Source organism: Phalacrocorax aristotelis, chromosome 14 (assembly GCF_949628215.1).
Source record: "Phalacrocorax aristotelis chromosome 14, bGulAri2.1, whole genome shotgun sequence".
NCBI lineage: Eukaryota > Metazoa > Chordata > Aves > Suliformes > Phalacrocoracidae > Phalacrocorax > Phalacrocorax aristotelis.
In genome coordinates this window covers 8,604,242-8,618,416 of record NC_134289.1, presented here as the reverse complement: position 1 = coordinate 8,618,416, position 14,175 = coordinate 8,604,242, and the positions used below count along the sequence as shown (strand labels likewise).

The 14,175-nt window shown below is 40.7% G+C and overlaps 1 protein-coding gene across 1 annotated transcript in view; it reads left to right on the top strand.

Moving 5' to 3' along the window:
* The window catches only part of BICC1 (BicC family RNA binding protein 1), a 116,601-nt gene extending 110,908 nt beyond the window's left edge, over nt 1-5,693 (top strand). Inside the window, exons 20-21 of the mRNA XM_075109376.1 lie at nt 265-364; nt 2,821-5,693. Coding sequence (XP_074965477.1) covers nt 265-364; nt 2,821-2,951 — 231 coding nt within the window. The 3' untranslated portion in view covers nt 2,952-5,693. The remainder of the gene's footprint in view (nt 1-264; nt 365-2,820) is intronic.
* The last annotated feature ends 8,482 nt before the right edge of the window (nt 5,694-14,175 follow it).

The window sequence follows — 14,175 nt, the reverse complement described above, 5'->3', positions numbered from 1 at the left end:
TAAGATAGATCTTGTGTGATTTTCCTAAAACTGCTCACTTTTTAGTTTTTCTGTCAGAAATGCAGAGTAGCAAGTTGAGCAACTGTGTGAAGAAGCCATTGGAAAGTAATGATTGCTGTTTACATGCAAAGAATAGGTTGGCAGAGTAACCGTAAAATGCAGTAAGGAAACAAAAACTGTGAAGCTCTTCTGAACCACATTTGTTGCTAATACTTCTGGGGAGAGGCTTGTTTTGCCTAATTTTCCTATTTCTTTTTACTCTAGATTGATCTGCAGACATTCCTTACTCTTACTGATCAAGATTTGAAGGAGTTAGGAATTACCACTTTTGGTGCCAGAAGAAAAATGCTGCTTGCAATCTCAGGTAAATAACACAGGTTATCATTTGTCGATTTTTAAAGTACTGTTCGTATTCTGCTTGCTTGAGTCGTGTGTTTATAGTTGACAAAGGATCTTGGAAAGACTGAAAAGTAAAAATCTAGTTCACAGAGGTTGTATTGGCTTGCCTCTCATCAGAAGGTACTTAACAACAGGCTTTATAGAGCTTTCACATTACCAAATAAGATTTCAGTTGCATAGTCCTGTGTCCTCTTGTAAAATTGGAGCTTGGTTGAAGGTTTGTTTCACAGCAAATTGAGAACTTTGTTTTATGCCCCAAAACTGTGGGTCCTAGAAACTCTGGGATTACAGACTTTGAACGACATTACATACCTGTCAGAACCGGCACTTTCAGGCCAGTTATCCTCCTTGTCCTCCACTTCACTGATTAGCAGAGCAATCATCCTACTGGGAAAAACTGCCTGGTTTTGCGGGGACTTTGGTTTTGGTTTAGTTTTTTGTTTGGGGTTTGCTCTGGTTTGGTTTTTTTCCCAAAGCCAGTTTTTTCGGCAAACTGTACAAGTTTGAAAAGAAACATATAACTCTTATTTGGAATTTTTCCGACCCACATTTAATTAAAAGGTTGTTTTGTACCCTACGTGCAGAAAGATGAAGGCCAAGTATAATTTCTTACCATGTGTTGTCGTATATAATGCCAAACTAGATTTTTTCCGAATGTAATAAATAGCATGAGATTTTGTATTACATTGTCTAGCCAATGAATCTATCAGAGGAATAGTTTTCTTCAGATGCTTCATTGTAACACCAGATCATTTATCTCCCAGTTGCATCTCTCCTGCAGATGCTATTAGTGAATGCTCTCTATTAATTTAAAAAGAGGGTTAAAATGCAATGTACTTAGTTCAAAAGCAGTCATGAAAATCTGTGTAATATTTCAGTGATTTGTATCTATCATGGAGTTTGCTTACAAGAATAGAAAAGTGGGGAAAGGAAAACCATTTTGGATGAGCATTTGCTAATACGAGCATAGTGTGCATGTTTGAATGAGAGGTGACCATCTGTTTTTTTCTAAAAGTCCTTATTAAAATATTGCTTCTGTGTGGTGGTTAAAATAAAGAATTGTGCACTGAGAAATTATCAGGTTGCTAATAAGCTTTTCTGTCATCTCAGTTTACATTGCATGGTTGTGCCGCAGCTGTACATTCTGTGTGCTTGTACCTTGAGGAAGATTGCAACCTATAACTGAATATTTTTACAGTGTTTCAGCTATGTCTACTTGATCTAAACCAATATTGCAAAGTGTTATCTACTCCACACTGTATCAGTGCCAATTAAGAATTGTACCAAATAGATGCCTGCATCCCAAGCAGCCTCTGAGTCTTAACCTGGAACTCTTAGAATCATGGAATCATTAAGGTTGGAAAAGACGTCTAAGATCATCAAGTCCAACCATCAACCCAACACTACCATATCTCCTAAATCATGCCCTGAAGGGCCACATCTACACGTCTTTTAAATTCCTCCAGGGATGGTGACTCCACCACCTCTCTGGGCAGCCTGTGCCAATGCCTGACCGCTCTGACAGTAAAGAAATTTTTCCTAATATCCAATCTAAACCTCCCCTAACGCAGCTTGAGACCATTTCCTCTCATTCTATCACTAGTAACTTGGGAGAAGAGACTGACACCCACCTCGCTACAGCCTCCTTTCAGGTAGTTGTAGAGAGCAATAAGGTCCCGCCTCAGCCTCCTCTTCTCCAGGCTAAACACCCCCAGTTCCTTCAACCTCTCCTCATAAGACTTGTACCCCAGACCCTCCACCAGCTTTGAGGTGCTGGAGCATGTCCAGAGAAGGGCAATGTCCCTCTTGTACTGAGGGGCCCAAAACTGCACACAATATTCAAGGTGTGGCCTCACCAGTGCCCAGCACAGGGGCCCCATCCCTGCCCTGCTCCTGCTGGCCACGCTGTTGCTGATACAATCCAGGACGCTGGTGGCCTCCTTGGCCACCTGGGCACTGCTGGCTCATGCCCAGCCGGCTGTTGACCAGCACCCGCAGCTCCTTCTCTGCCGGGCACTTTCCAGCCACTCTTCCCCAAGCCTGTAGCGTTGCATGGGGTTGGTGTGACCAAGGTGCAGGACCTGGCACTTGGCCTTGTTAACTTCATACAACTGGCCTCGGCCCATCGATCCAGCCTGTCCAGATCCCTCTGCAGGGCCTTCCTACCCTCAGGCAGATCAACACTCCTGCCCAACTTGGTGTCATCCGCAAACTTACTGAGCGTGCTCTCGATCCCCTCATCCAGATCATGAATTTTTTACTACCGTGTTGAACTGTTAAATTGAACAGGTACCTCACAGATGTTTTCAGTTCATACTGTTTTGTCTAAAATATTGTTTGCCTAAATAGAAGTTTTGCTTTTGGTGTAGATCAGAGTATTAAACTTCATTTCTGATGAGAGGGATTTTTTCACCTTTATAGAACTGAATAAAAACCGAAGAAAGCTCTTTGACCCATCAAACATACGTGCCTCGTTCCTGGAAGGTGGAGCTAGTGGAAGACTGCCGCGTCAGTATCATTCGGACATTGCTAGTGTCAGCGGTCGCTGGTAGCAGTAAGTTGTGGCTCAGAAAGTCAGCTCTAAAGATGGACATGGCAATCCTGTGGACAGCCTTCACTGCACACCACCCTCTGCACTTTGGGAGTTTGGGTGTCAAGGACCAAAGCATTTTGTCTGCACAATACTGTGCCAAAAAAAAGAGAAAACACATATTGTCTGTTGTCTTTCAAAACACCAAATGTGGGTTATGTTTTACTCGTGTAGATCTGACAGAATTTGCAATAATAATAATATAGGGTTCTTTGTTTAGTATTTTATTACCTATAACTATAATGTATGCACTGAATTTTTACTTTGTTGAATGAAGGAAGAATGAAGAGCTGGGATGCCAGAGAGCATAGATTTTGGTTTTATCAAGATGGATTTTTCTGGTACTGCTTAAAATAATTATTGAGGTCTTTCTGCACTTTACATGTTCTGATTTCTTGTCCTGTGGAAATTTATTTCTCTCTTTCAGTTCCATATCAATTTTTATATTGGCACTAATCAAATTATTTTCAGGTGTTCCTGCATTAAGTCACATCTCACTATAATGGTACTAGAAACTGGTTCTTATGCAGATTTTTCCCTCTCTCTGACTCCCCAGTAGTGATCTGAAGAAATTGTTCCAAAATCAAGCCACTTGGTAGTGGACCAGTCCTATTACGCTCTTATAAGCAGTCTAATGCTGCTTGCAGTAATACTCACTGTAACAGATGCAATGAAAGACCAAAATGGACCTTGCAATATTAACCCTTTGCAGTCATCATATTTAACTGCTGCCTGTTATGCTAGAACTGTTTTTAATGGTTGTCTCAAAGCAAAGGGCTATTTTTAGTACCCTGCCACTAAAGGACACTTATTTATATCAGACTTTTATTTTTAGGTTCTATACACCTACAATACGTAACAGATTAAACTGATCTACTGCAGATTTATGGTAGAGAATGAAAGGCATTCATCAAACTAGAGCTCTGGGCTGTCAGTTTGATTAAGCAGACAACTAATCTAATTTGACAAGACAGCACTGTTGCCATTTAATAAATGACGCATATTACTTACACGACTATGCATGCAGCAATTAGGTGACCTACATAAAATAGGTGTAATAGCATCTGTTTTGTTCAATCTAGATTTGTAGTTGTCAGCTGCAGAAGTGTTTAAAACTCTGGAGATGAACTATTTCTGAAACAAGTTAAGTTCAACAGAAAGAGTCCATATTATAAGTGGCTAGAGCTAACTATTGCATTCTTATACTGTGAAAGTCCAAATAATTTGGCTGTGTTATTCCTCTGTCTTTACAGATGTCTTGTTATGGGTTAATGAAGGGTTCTGATACAATGAAGGAATTCATAAAGTGCCTCTTTCTGCAATGCAATATGAAGTTTCCAAGCATTAATTTGTTGAGAAGCATTCCCCTAAGAAATATTGTGAATTACCTCTACTGTAATGTATTATTTATCTTCAGTGTACAAGCCTTTTGAGATGGACATAAACCACTGTCAAGTGCTCTTAACAGAAGGCATTAGAATAACATTTACAGTAGTTGGTTTTTATGCAAAGATGGGTGAGAAATAGTTTTGACACTTTCCGTGGATAATTCTTTTAAGGTGAGAATACAAAATTATGTATAGAGAAATTTGCACACACAAAGGGAATTTAAAAAACTGTTACTTGAGGGCATAGATGATCAAGCAATAATGTAAAGTCTCGTTGCGGTTAGCAAAAAATAACTGCTCAGTTCTCATGTCAGCCATATCTACTTAATGGTGTATAGCTGGGTGACTTCCCCTGTCGATGAAGTAGCAGTTAGCCTCCTCTGGTTCTGAAATTGTACTAGAGATCTGAACGGCCAAAACTGCATCTTGTACGCACGCAGTTGTTCACATCAAAGCTACTGCGCTCAAATGCCAAAAGTCAGTATCCACGTATCTGAGGTATTTGTGTTACACGGGCAAGAGCAACCTCATGGAAACCCTCGTGGAAGCCACAACTTCTAATTCTAAAACTATTTACACTTGTCCTTACTTCTAAGCATGTAAATAGTTTCATTCACACGGACTACTTGTGTGCCTACAGATGAGCTGTCATTTAAATGTTTGCATTTGCAAGACCAGTGTTTGCAAACCAAATTGTATTGAGTCATGTTCATTTTATAAAGTATTTTTAATGAAATAAATATTCAGCACACTTTGTACAGAATTTTCTGCAACCCCTTCTTGCTTATTTTGCTTAAATTTAAGTGCATCAAAAATCCTTTACACTCCTAGATTTTTAGTCTTTAAGTACATACTATCTATCTAGACAGTACTATACTCAGAAACTGATTTTATTGCAGTATTAAGTTGATGTGGTCTTTTGCTGAGCAGTACTTGTATCATCTACACCACAGTGAAGAATTTCCCATTAACAACATTCGTTTTTAATAGGGCTTCACACACAAACACACACAAAAACACACTGGAAGAAAAAAATTTCTCACTTATTTTGGTTCCACAAAGGGAATATGACAGTACAGTGTACCGTATTGGTAGTGTTATATTATGCACAAATATTTGACTTGCTACATAAAAATGTTAGTTTTAAATCTGTGCCTTAATAGTGACCAGTTATCTGTAAATATAGAGCAGATACAGATTGTATTTTTGTGGGTTGTGTCCTTTTAGTGATTTTTTTAATAAAGGTGAAATTAAAACATGGGAATTTTCAAAACTAATCAATGTTGCATAAAATAAATTTATATAACGCCCTTGTATTCTGATTGGTTAATGAAGTATTTTTTCATATAGACCCAGTTCCAGGGATGCTTGCTTGTTAATAAAATATAAAAAGCAGTACTTGACATAATTGCAACATGTTTCTTTCACATGCTAATGCTCTGTGTTTTATTATTTTTATATCACATATTGTGTGTTGGTCTTCTAAATGAGAATGCCTTTTTTGAGATACCTCTCCTTAAAAATTAATATGAAAGGGGTTAAATTATCTCACATTCAATTCATAGCAGGTTTTAATGGCTTGGCGTAGATGAGTTTTATTCTTTCTTTGGTCTTCCCATTTCAATGACTTCATATGTTTTGGCGTGGCTAGCAGAGTTGCATGGAGTCTTTCGTGCTGGTCATTATACTACCGCTTCCAGTGTAGAAGTGGAAAATAACAACAGAGGTTCTTAATTTGGGATGCTGGCCATGCGACCAGTCAGAATCTAGCAAGAGGCATAGCTTTCACGCTGAGGCAATATGTACACAATGGTACATCAGTCTTGTCTCTTTACTTGACATGTAGTGATTCAAGTTTAATGTTACTTACCTCAGTGCATTCAGGCTTTTCATTATTCCAGCCTAACGTGTTTTCTATGTTAACTATTTTATACACCACAGGTCGCTGCTTAAATTACAGTATTCCCGGCTCACTGACCTTTTACAAATCTGTGAGTCATTTTTCCAAACACCTACTGGGAATTGCAGGTGTGGGAACAAGAGGACAGATCAACAGACTCTTCTGCTGAGGACAACTGCAGGGTATGGTGCTGAGTACCAACAAACAAGGCATTGGCATCAACTCTGGAAACTATAATAAGGCAGGTGGACTTGCAAATTGCACAGCGTTTCTGATGCCTGAGCAGTAGTCAACTACAGTTGACTGAAACAGGTCTGAAACAAGGTAGTTTCCTTTGTGGACCATTTATTTGGGAATATTGCTTCTAATTGACCACCATGTGGCTTCAGTCAGCAGAGCGGTGAAGATGGTGTGAGAAAGAGGAGGAACAGTGATGGACTATAAGAGCTAGATGGTCACGCTCCTTGCGGCGCAAGCAGTGTTCCCAGCAGCCGGCGTGGCACAGCATGGACAGGATTGCTCCCTGAACAAAGAGGCTTCACCCTCCAGATGCTCATCACTCTCTGCTACCAGTCAGAAGAGCAAAACTAGTGATTTCCAGTCTGAAGAGGAAGATGTCTACTGAGAAAAGTTGCCAATGCAGAGGAGGTGGGTTCTCCAAGCTGTGTAAAGGTGAACAGTGACATACTTGTCACTACTGTGACTCCACTCCAGTCAAACGCTTGGTGGAGGAAACTTACTTTTCCAAAGCCCTGGAAAACATGGTTACAAAAGGTGTATGAGTACTATCGCAGGCTGGTCAGGAAAGGTGTGGTAGGCAAGGATATTCAGAAATTTGTGCTTGTACTGTGAAGTAAGCAAAGTAGTATTTGATTCTAGACAAGTCTGGACAGTGCTGGAGCTACCTTTCATACTTGAAGAACCAGCTTGCTTTGTCACAGACATCTGAGCAAAAGGGAGGTTTGCCTTTTATTTGGAGTTGCTGCAAAAATTTTGAGGATTTAAGAAGATGGAAAAGCAAATGGGCTTCTAGAAATTTTTGCAATATGTATCATCGGCGTCTGCAGTATTTTCGACAGCTTCTCTGAAAGTGGAGAACTGTAAAGATATGCAGGCGGCTAGGGGAAGTGTTTACAGAATGCCTTGAAGTGTGAAAGATAAATGAGCTCTTATTTTGAATTGGGGGTGGTTGTGAGCTAGGAAAACCTGAAAAGCACCACACAATAAACCAATGCTTTCAGTATAATTTCCTTTATTTTTCTTTTGGCTTAAGATGCTATCTGAGGCATTTCTATATCTGAAAATTATATCCAGAAATTACAGGAGGCTTTTTGCAGATTATGATTTGCTGTTGTATTAAGGGAAACTTGAGTTTTATCTTCTGTGTGTCTGTAGCACAGGAAACGAAGTTTGTTTGTAGTGTTCCTGACTTTAATGTTTTACGCAACTTCGTGACTCAATGAAGCAAATCTTATGAATTTTATAAATTTATAAAATTTATGCAGGCTCAATAGGAGTCAGCAGTGTGCCCTGGCAGCCAAAAGAGCAAACAGTGTCCTAGGCTGCCTCAAACACAGCATAACCAGCCGGCCAAGAGGCTGTTATCCTGCGTATTCAGTGGTGGTGCGGCCTCAGCTCGAGAACTGTGTGCGGTTCTGGGCCCCACCGTTTAAGAAGGGTGTGAAGGTCCTTGAATGTGTCAAGGGGAGGCCAACAAAGGTGGTGGCAGGGCTGGAGGGAATGTCCTGTGAGGAGTGGCTGAGGACTTTGGGCTTGTCTAGTTCGGAGAAAAGGAGGCTGAGGGGCGACCTCATTGCTCTCTGCAGCTTCCTGAGGAGGGGGCATGGAGAGGGAGGTGCTGAGATCTCCCTGGGGTCCACTGGTAGGATGCATGGGAACGGTTCAAAGCTGCACCAGCGGAGTTTTATGCTGGACATCAGGAAACATTTCTTCACTGAGAGGCTGATCAAACACTGGAACAGGCTTCCTAGAGAGGTGGTCGATGCCCCAAGTGGACAATGCCCTTGATGACATGCTTTAACTTTTGGTCAGCCCTGGAGTGGCCAGGTAGTTGACTAGATGGTAATTGTAGGTCCCTTCCGACTGAAATATTCAATTCTATAAATCAAAATAAAGTGGTAGAGCAGTCATAGTTGCCATTTTTTAATATTGACATAACTATTAGGAGGAGCTAATGGTTGTTAATTAGATTATTTTTTCCTCTCACTTTGAAGAAAGTATACTATTAAAGACTCAGAATGTTAACAAACTACTTAGTGTAATATGATTTAACAGCAAAACAACCATAAGGAAAAGCAAAAACAATTTGTTTATAACTTCTCATCACAAAGCAAGTTTTCAGACTTGAAGGAAAAAAAATGTGTGCAAACTCTCAAGTTATTGGTTGGGTTTTTAATAAGTAGTCCAGAAAATACTCTGAAACTCTTGGAATTACATGTAAGTATATTTACAGTGTATTGTTTTGTTATTCCCTAGTATTCTTTAGAATATCTCGAGCTATAGTTATGAGAAGTATTCTATGAATTTCTTTTGACACTGAATTGGAGTAGATATGAATTATGTTGGGAAATGAAGGTACTTGGTTATGAAGATGCAGAAAGTTATGTGCTAGTCAAAGCATCATCTAGTGTCCAGTTTCTCCACTCTTCTAAGGAGTAAGATTTGGGCAATATTTGCTGTGTGGAGAAATGCAGAATGATTCCAGATGTTTGATGAAAATATGAAGATGAATACATTGTGATGGAAATTACCTCGTTTGTGCCAAAACTGTGTTGCAACTTCATGGAAACTAACAGATGGAAAAATCAAAACATAATATGAGAAAAATAATCAATTATATAATGAAGTAAAAATTTGTCACTTCTAACAATGGGTGATGAATGTTTTAAGAAATAATGTTGCCACTAATGCAAAAACCCCAGGACCATGAATTGATATGGATGTCGTTACACTTTTTTGCTATAATAAAAATCACAGTTTGTCATCTATGAAGAACAGAAGATTTGAAGAGGCCTGAAATGCACATGGCACTAAGTTATGGTTCCCAAAATTGAAACCATCCACAGAAAATGCAATCTCATGCTGTATATGGACCATAGAGAAGAGAAGTGGAAAAGATGGAAAAGATCTAAGATTGGGGGGGGGGGGGGGGGGGGAATAACGTAAGGGACCTTCAGCAGACAGTAAATCTTGCCATATGTGATTGTACTAAGGGAAAAGGATGATGGAACCCAAGAATGAATCCATTTTAAAGCCAAAGAAAACTGGAGACAGTTTGTAACCTCTTCCTCTAGCAGGAGTCTTTCCACCATGCAGCAGAACAGTTTTTGGTTTCTCAAGAGTAAGCCTCTATTCTCATGCCTAAGCTCACCTTGCTATGAAGTCACTATTGCATGGTACCAAAAAGATCCTCACCCTGAAATAGGTTGAACGCAGCACTGGGTGCTTAGCAATGACAGTTCAGTACTAAAAATGACAGTCCTTTTAGTACTGAAAGATATGTTTTAGGTAGTCCAGCATCTAGAAATCACCACAAACTAACGTGGTAAGTGAGGTTAAACCGCTGACAGATTTGAATCTTGCATTGGAACTGGCTGGGGGACAACTAGCGAACTAATCCCTATGGGCGAATAGATACTTTTGCGCAGCTCTATTAAAATTATCTGTCCCAGCAGTGTTTCTCCTTGCACCGAGCGGTGACAATAGCTAGCAAGCTGGAATGCTGAAGGCATGTGTCACATAGGAAGGCTCCTTTTGAACATGCCTCCAGCACTGGTTTATCTTCCAGCTTCACTGAAAGTGGTTGCAGATGCTCTACTGTTGACTCAGTGCTCTCTTTCTGTTATACTTTTGGACTCTGAATGCTAGAAAGGGCTTGTTTTTAAATTTTGCATGCAGTTTCATGAGCTTTTTGCTTGCACAAGCACAACGTTCACTTCTTTTCCTAGGAGTGATTAATGCAGAGAGTATCCAGAACTGCTAGTGTGGATGAGAGCTTTGAAGAATTTTTTTTGAAGTCATGACTGGGGACTGGAAATAACACTTCTGGCACTGCTGCCTTTCTTGGCTACTGATGGTGTCTGCTCACCTCTCCTAGATCTTGGCTCTCCCATGCTTGGCTCTAGTTTCTTCTGGTAAGCAGTCAAGTTTCAAACAAATACTATTGGGAAGTTTTGAAGCATTTTAAAATTTCAGGCAGATTTGTGCTTCCTTTGCTTTCTGTGTTGGGCTTAGAAAATATGGCAGTGGAGATACAGATGCTAATGGTAGTCATTGGCCAGTGTGACAAATGAAATTTGTAAGCGCTACATAAGCAGTGTATTGTGATTACAAGGCCAGTTTAGATCAGGGCAGAACTTCTTCAGATGGGCAGTTGTTCATGAAGAATAAAGGAAGCGTTCTTTTTCTTGTTTGGTTTTTTTTGTATGTTCATAGAAAGGAGCATCTGTCTTCTGCGTGGTGTTCTTATTACAGTTTAAAAATGATTATGCAAAGTGACTTCACAGGGCACTTGTAATCAGTAATAAATGCATAATTATTTTTAGACAGAAGTATTCTTTAATGTCCGCCCATTTCCTACTTAAAATTAGTTATTAGAGTACAACAGCACATTTCTTCCTTGCTTCCCATCTGTCTATAATATTTCTGCTGAGGCCAGTGGCCAAGGCACCCATGTTCATCAGCTGCCTATTAATATGTAGTTATTCTCTGCCCTGGAGCTGCTGCAGAGACAAGATAATCAAACCCTGAAAACAGAATTGGTAGTGCATCTTGTCCCTGTGTAAACACGTCCAGAGGAACAAGAGAATTTTTGGACTGAACAGATGTGTTGGTCTGCTGAAAACTTTGAAACCCAGTATTTTCAAGTCCTCTTTCAGCTTAATTGTTATGTGATGACTTTTGTAAGCCCCAAGATGTTTTACATCTGGTTCTGTTTGTCAAATCACTTTCAAGTGTTCTAGTTTTTTGTGATTATACTATTTGGGATAAATTGGGCATTAAATCAAATACTGTATGAAAATGCATTGTCTTTTTAAGGCTGTACGAGCACTTGAATGCTGGAGGGGCTTTGTGCCCGTGGTCTATTTGGAGTTTAGGTGAAATTTTATGGACACTTCAGAATTTGTGTGTATACATAAAACCCCAGAATGTTATGACAAAGAATTACTGAGACTCTGTCCCTTCCACCTCACTTCCCCAAACCAGGTAACAGTTCAGAGTTTCATCTTAAAGCATTTTTTTTTCCTAATTAAGATTTTTTTTAAGCTCACAAAATTTGGCAGGAGACAAATGAAGCTCTTTATGGATCCTGAAAGCAAATAAATTTCTGATAAACGTTCTGGCATGTTTTCATGTGCAATTCAACATGGGAGGTATGCGGAAATATCAAAAAGATGTTGAAAACTTTCTTGCTTGACCTCGAACTCTTTACCAGGTCAGCTTTTCCTTTTGCTTGAATCTAGTGAAGTTGTTCCATGTTTACGAACAGAAAAGAAAACCAGGGTAGAGCAGTACTACCTTCCTCTGTGCATGCTGTGATCTTGCCTACATTTTTTGAAAACAAGTTCTCCAGATTTCTCAACCTGGTAATACGTTGTAAGAGATGTCTAGCTGCCACTTGTTCACCTACTCAGAGATGAGAAGCTTTTGCTCCATGATGAACAGGCTCTGAATCCCTGTACCCAAGGGAACCAATTTATGCCCATGTTTCATGCTGAAGTGTGAAAAGGCACGACTCCAAGACAGTATAAATTTTCAGGTCTTCCTTTTCCCATAAAAGCTGTCTCTTGCTAAGCTGCATCTGTGAAAGCAGAGTTCTCTGAATTCCTGTTAAATGAACTGGACTGCCCCTGTTAAGTAGTTATTTGTTGAAGCAAATGTTATGGTCTACCTCCTAGCAGCTACTCAAGTCTGCATAAAAGTGAGTTTTACTCCATGGAGACCCGTAACTGAATCCAACAGTAGCAAATGGTTGCTTAATGGTTTATTTTCCTTTTGCAGCATTCACAACTTTAATTATGTAACATCCTAATGAAGAACTCTTCCAGCATGATTTTCTTCTTTTTTGTAAGGTATAATATTGCCATGATATACACAAAGCGAGGAGTTGGATGGTCAAAGAGTAACGTGAACAGCTATTAGGAAAACTGTGGATGAAAGTGTCCATGCTTGACTTTGGGAAAAGTTGCTCTAACAGGTGTTGAAGGGAGAGAAAGTATTGCAAAACTTTGCTTTGCCACTGCTTATTAACTGGAGTGGTAATGATTAATGATTAGAGGAGGAGACCAACTGAGTGGTGCACTGTGCATTTTCAGAAGCTTTATCTCAAGCGAAATAGGCAAAGGGAATATCTGCTTGGACGTTCCCTTTTGTGATGTGTTTTAAGAAACATCACAATCTCTCCTCTGGAGGGAGAGGTAATAGTTCATGAATGCTTTAAATATCTTATCACTAAGTACTGAGCTTCTTTTTGATAAACGTGGGTTTATACCTCTACTCAGAAAGTGTTTAAAAGGTTTCAATTAATGATAACAACAAAGAACCCCACACTCTTCATTGATTTGCCAATCTTTAGCAGGTTTCCCTTCTAAGCAAAAAGTCTAACCTTACTTTAAATCTAGGTGAAGTTAGAATCTACTTCCAGCCTTTTCTTAACATTTGTCATCTAAATTAAATGAAATTATACCTCAGATTTCCACAAAAGAGATATGTAGGTTCAATAAAGCAATGCCCTGCGAGTTAGCTAGATGGAATTCCACATATCTTTTACCAAAGGTTTTTGGATGTCTGTAACCCACCTATTCTCTATCCTTCCCATGTGTTCCTGTTTAGTTCTTCAGCATCCCCTGAAATGGGAGCACCAGACATGGACACATTATTACTGCAGCAGCATGGGCAGTACCTAAGACAACAGCAATACTCTAGCTTGGCAGTGGCACAGGGATACTTGATCCCAGATTTAGTGTGCTTCAAATATTCTGAACATTGAACTTGACTGAAAACTGAAATATAATCTCCTGGATTGTTTGTTTTTTCCTCCCATCAGCTCCTGGTTGGCTGATTTACCTCCCCTCTCACCACTTGCCCTTTTCAGTGCTTCCAAATACTCTGTCCAGGTCACAGTCCCAAGCTGGGTGTCTCACAGGACACTGCTCTATGCAGGTTTTTATCACTTTAATTGGTAAAAGATGCACCCTGAGCCCCTGTGACTGGTCAACTGTGGCCAGATGTCAGGTGCCCACCCGGCTGCTCTCTCACCCTCCCACCTCAGCAGGGTGGGGAGAAAATAAGGTACAAAAAGCTCATGGGTGGAGATAAGAACAGGGACACCCCTTACAGATTACTGTCACAGGTGAAACAGTCTCAACTTGAGGAAACTTAGTTTTATTTCTTGAAAATTAAAACAGGTGTGGATGGGGAGAAGCAAAGACAAGTTCACCCTGCCACTGCCACTTCTCCCTGTCTCACCCTCCCACACGCTTCCCTCCTGACTCCTCTGCCTCCCCTGCTCCTCTTGGCCAGGCACCATTTTCCCGCCTTTTACCGCCCTCCCCGAGGTGGTGCCTGTGGGGCTGCGGGGCTCGGAGGGGCTGCCAGAACAGGCATCTCCTCACAGAGACCCCTCAGCCCTGCTCCTGCCCCGGGGTGTGGGCACCCCATGCTGCCCCCAATCCCTCCTTGGCCCATCCGAGCCTGCTCTCCCCAGGGTGGGTCTGGGAGCGGCCTCGGCCAGCTCTGACACAGATGCTGCTGTTGCTTATAGTGTTGCCTTCAACCAGAGTGAGATGGCGCCTGTGGCCACCTCTCCCCCTCACCTCAGCACCTGCAGGCCAGGGAGCCGAGGCTGGTTGTGCTGGTATAACACACAAAGGTAAGGA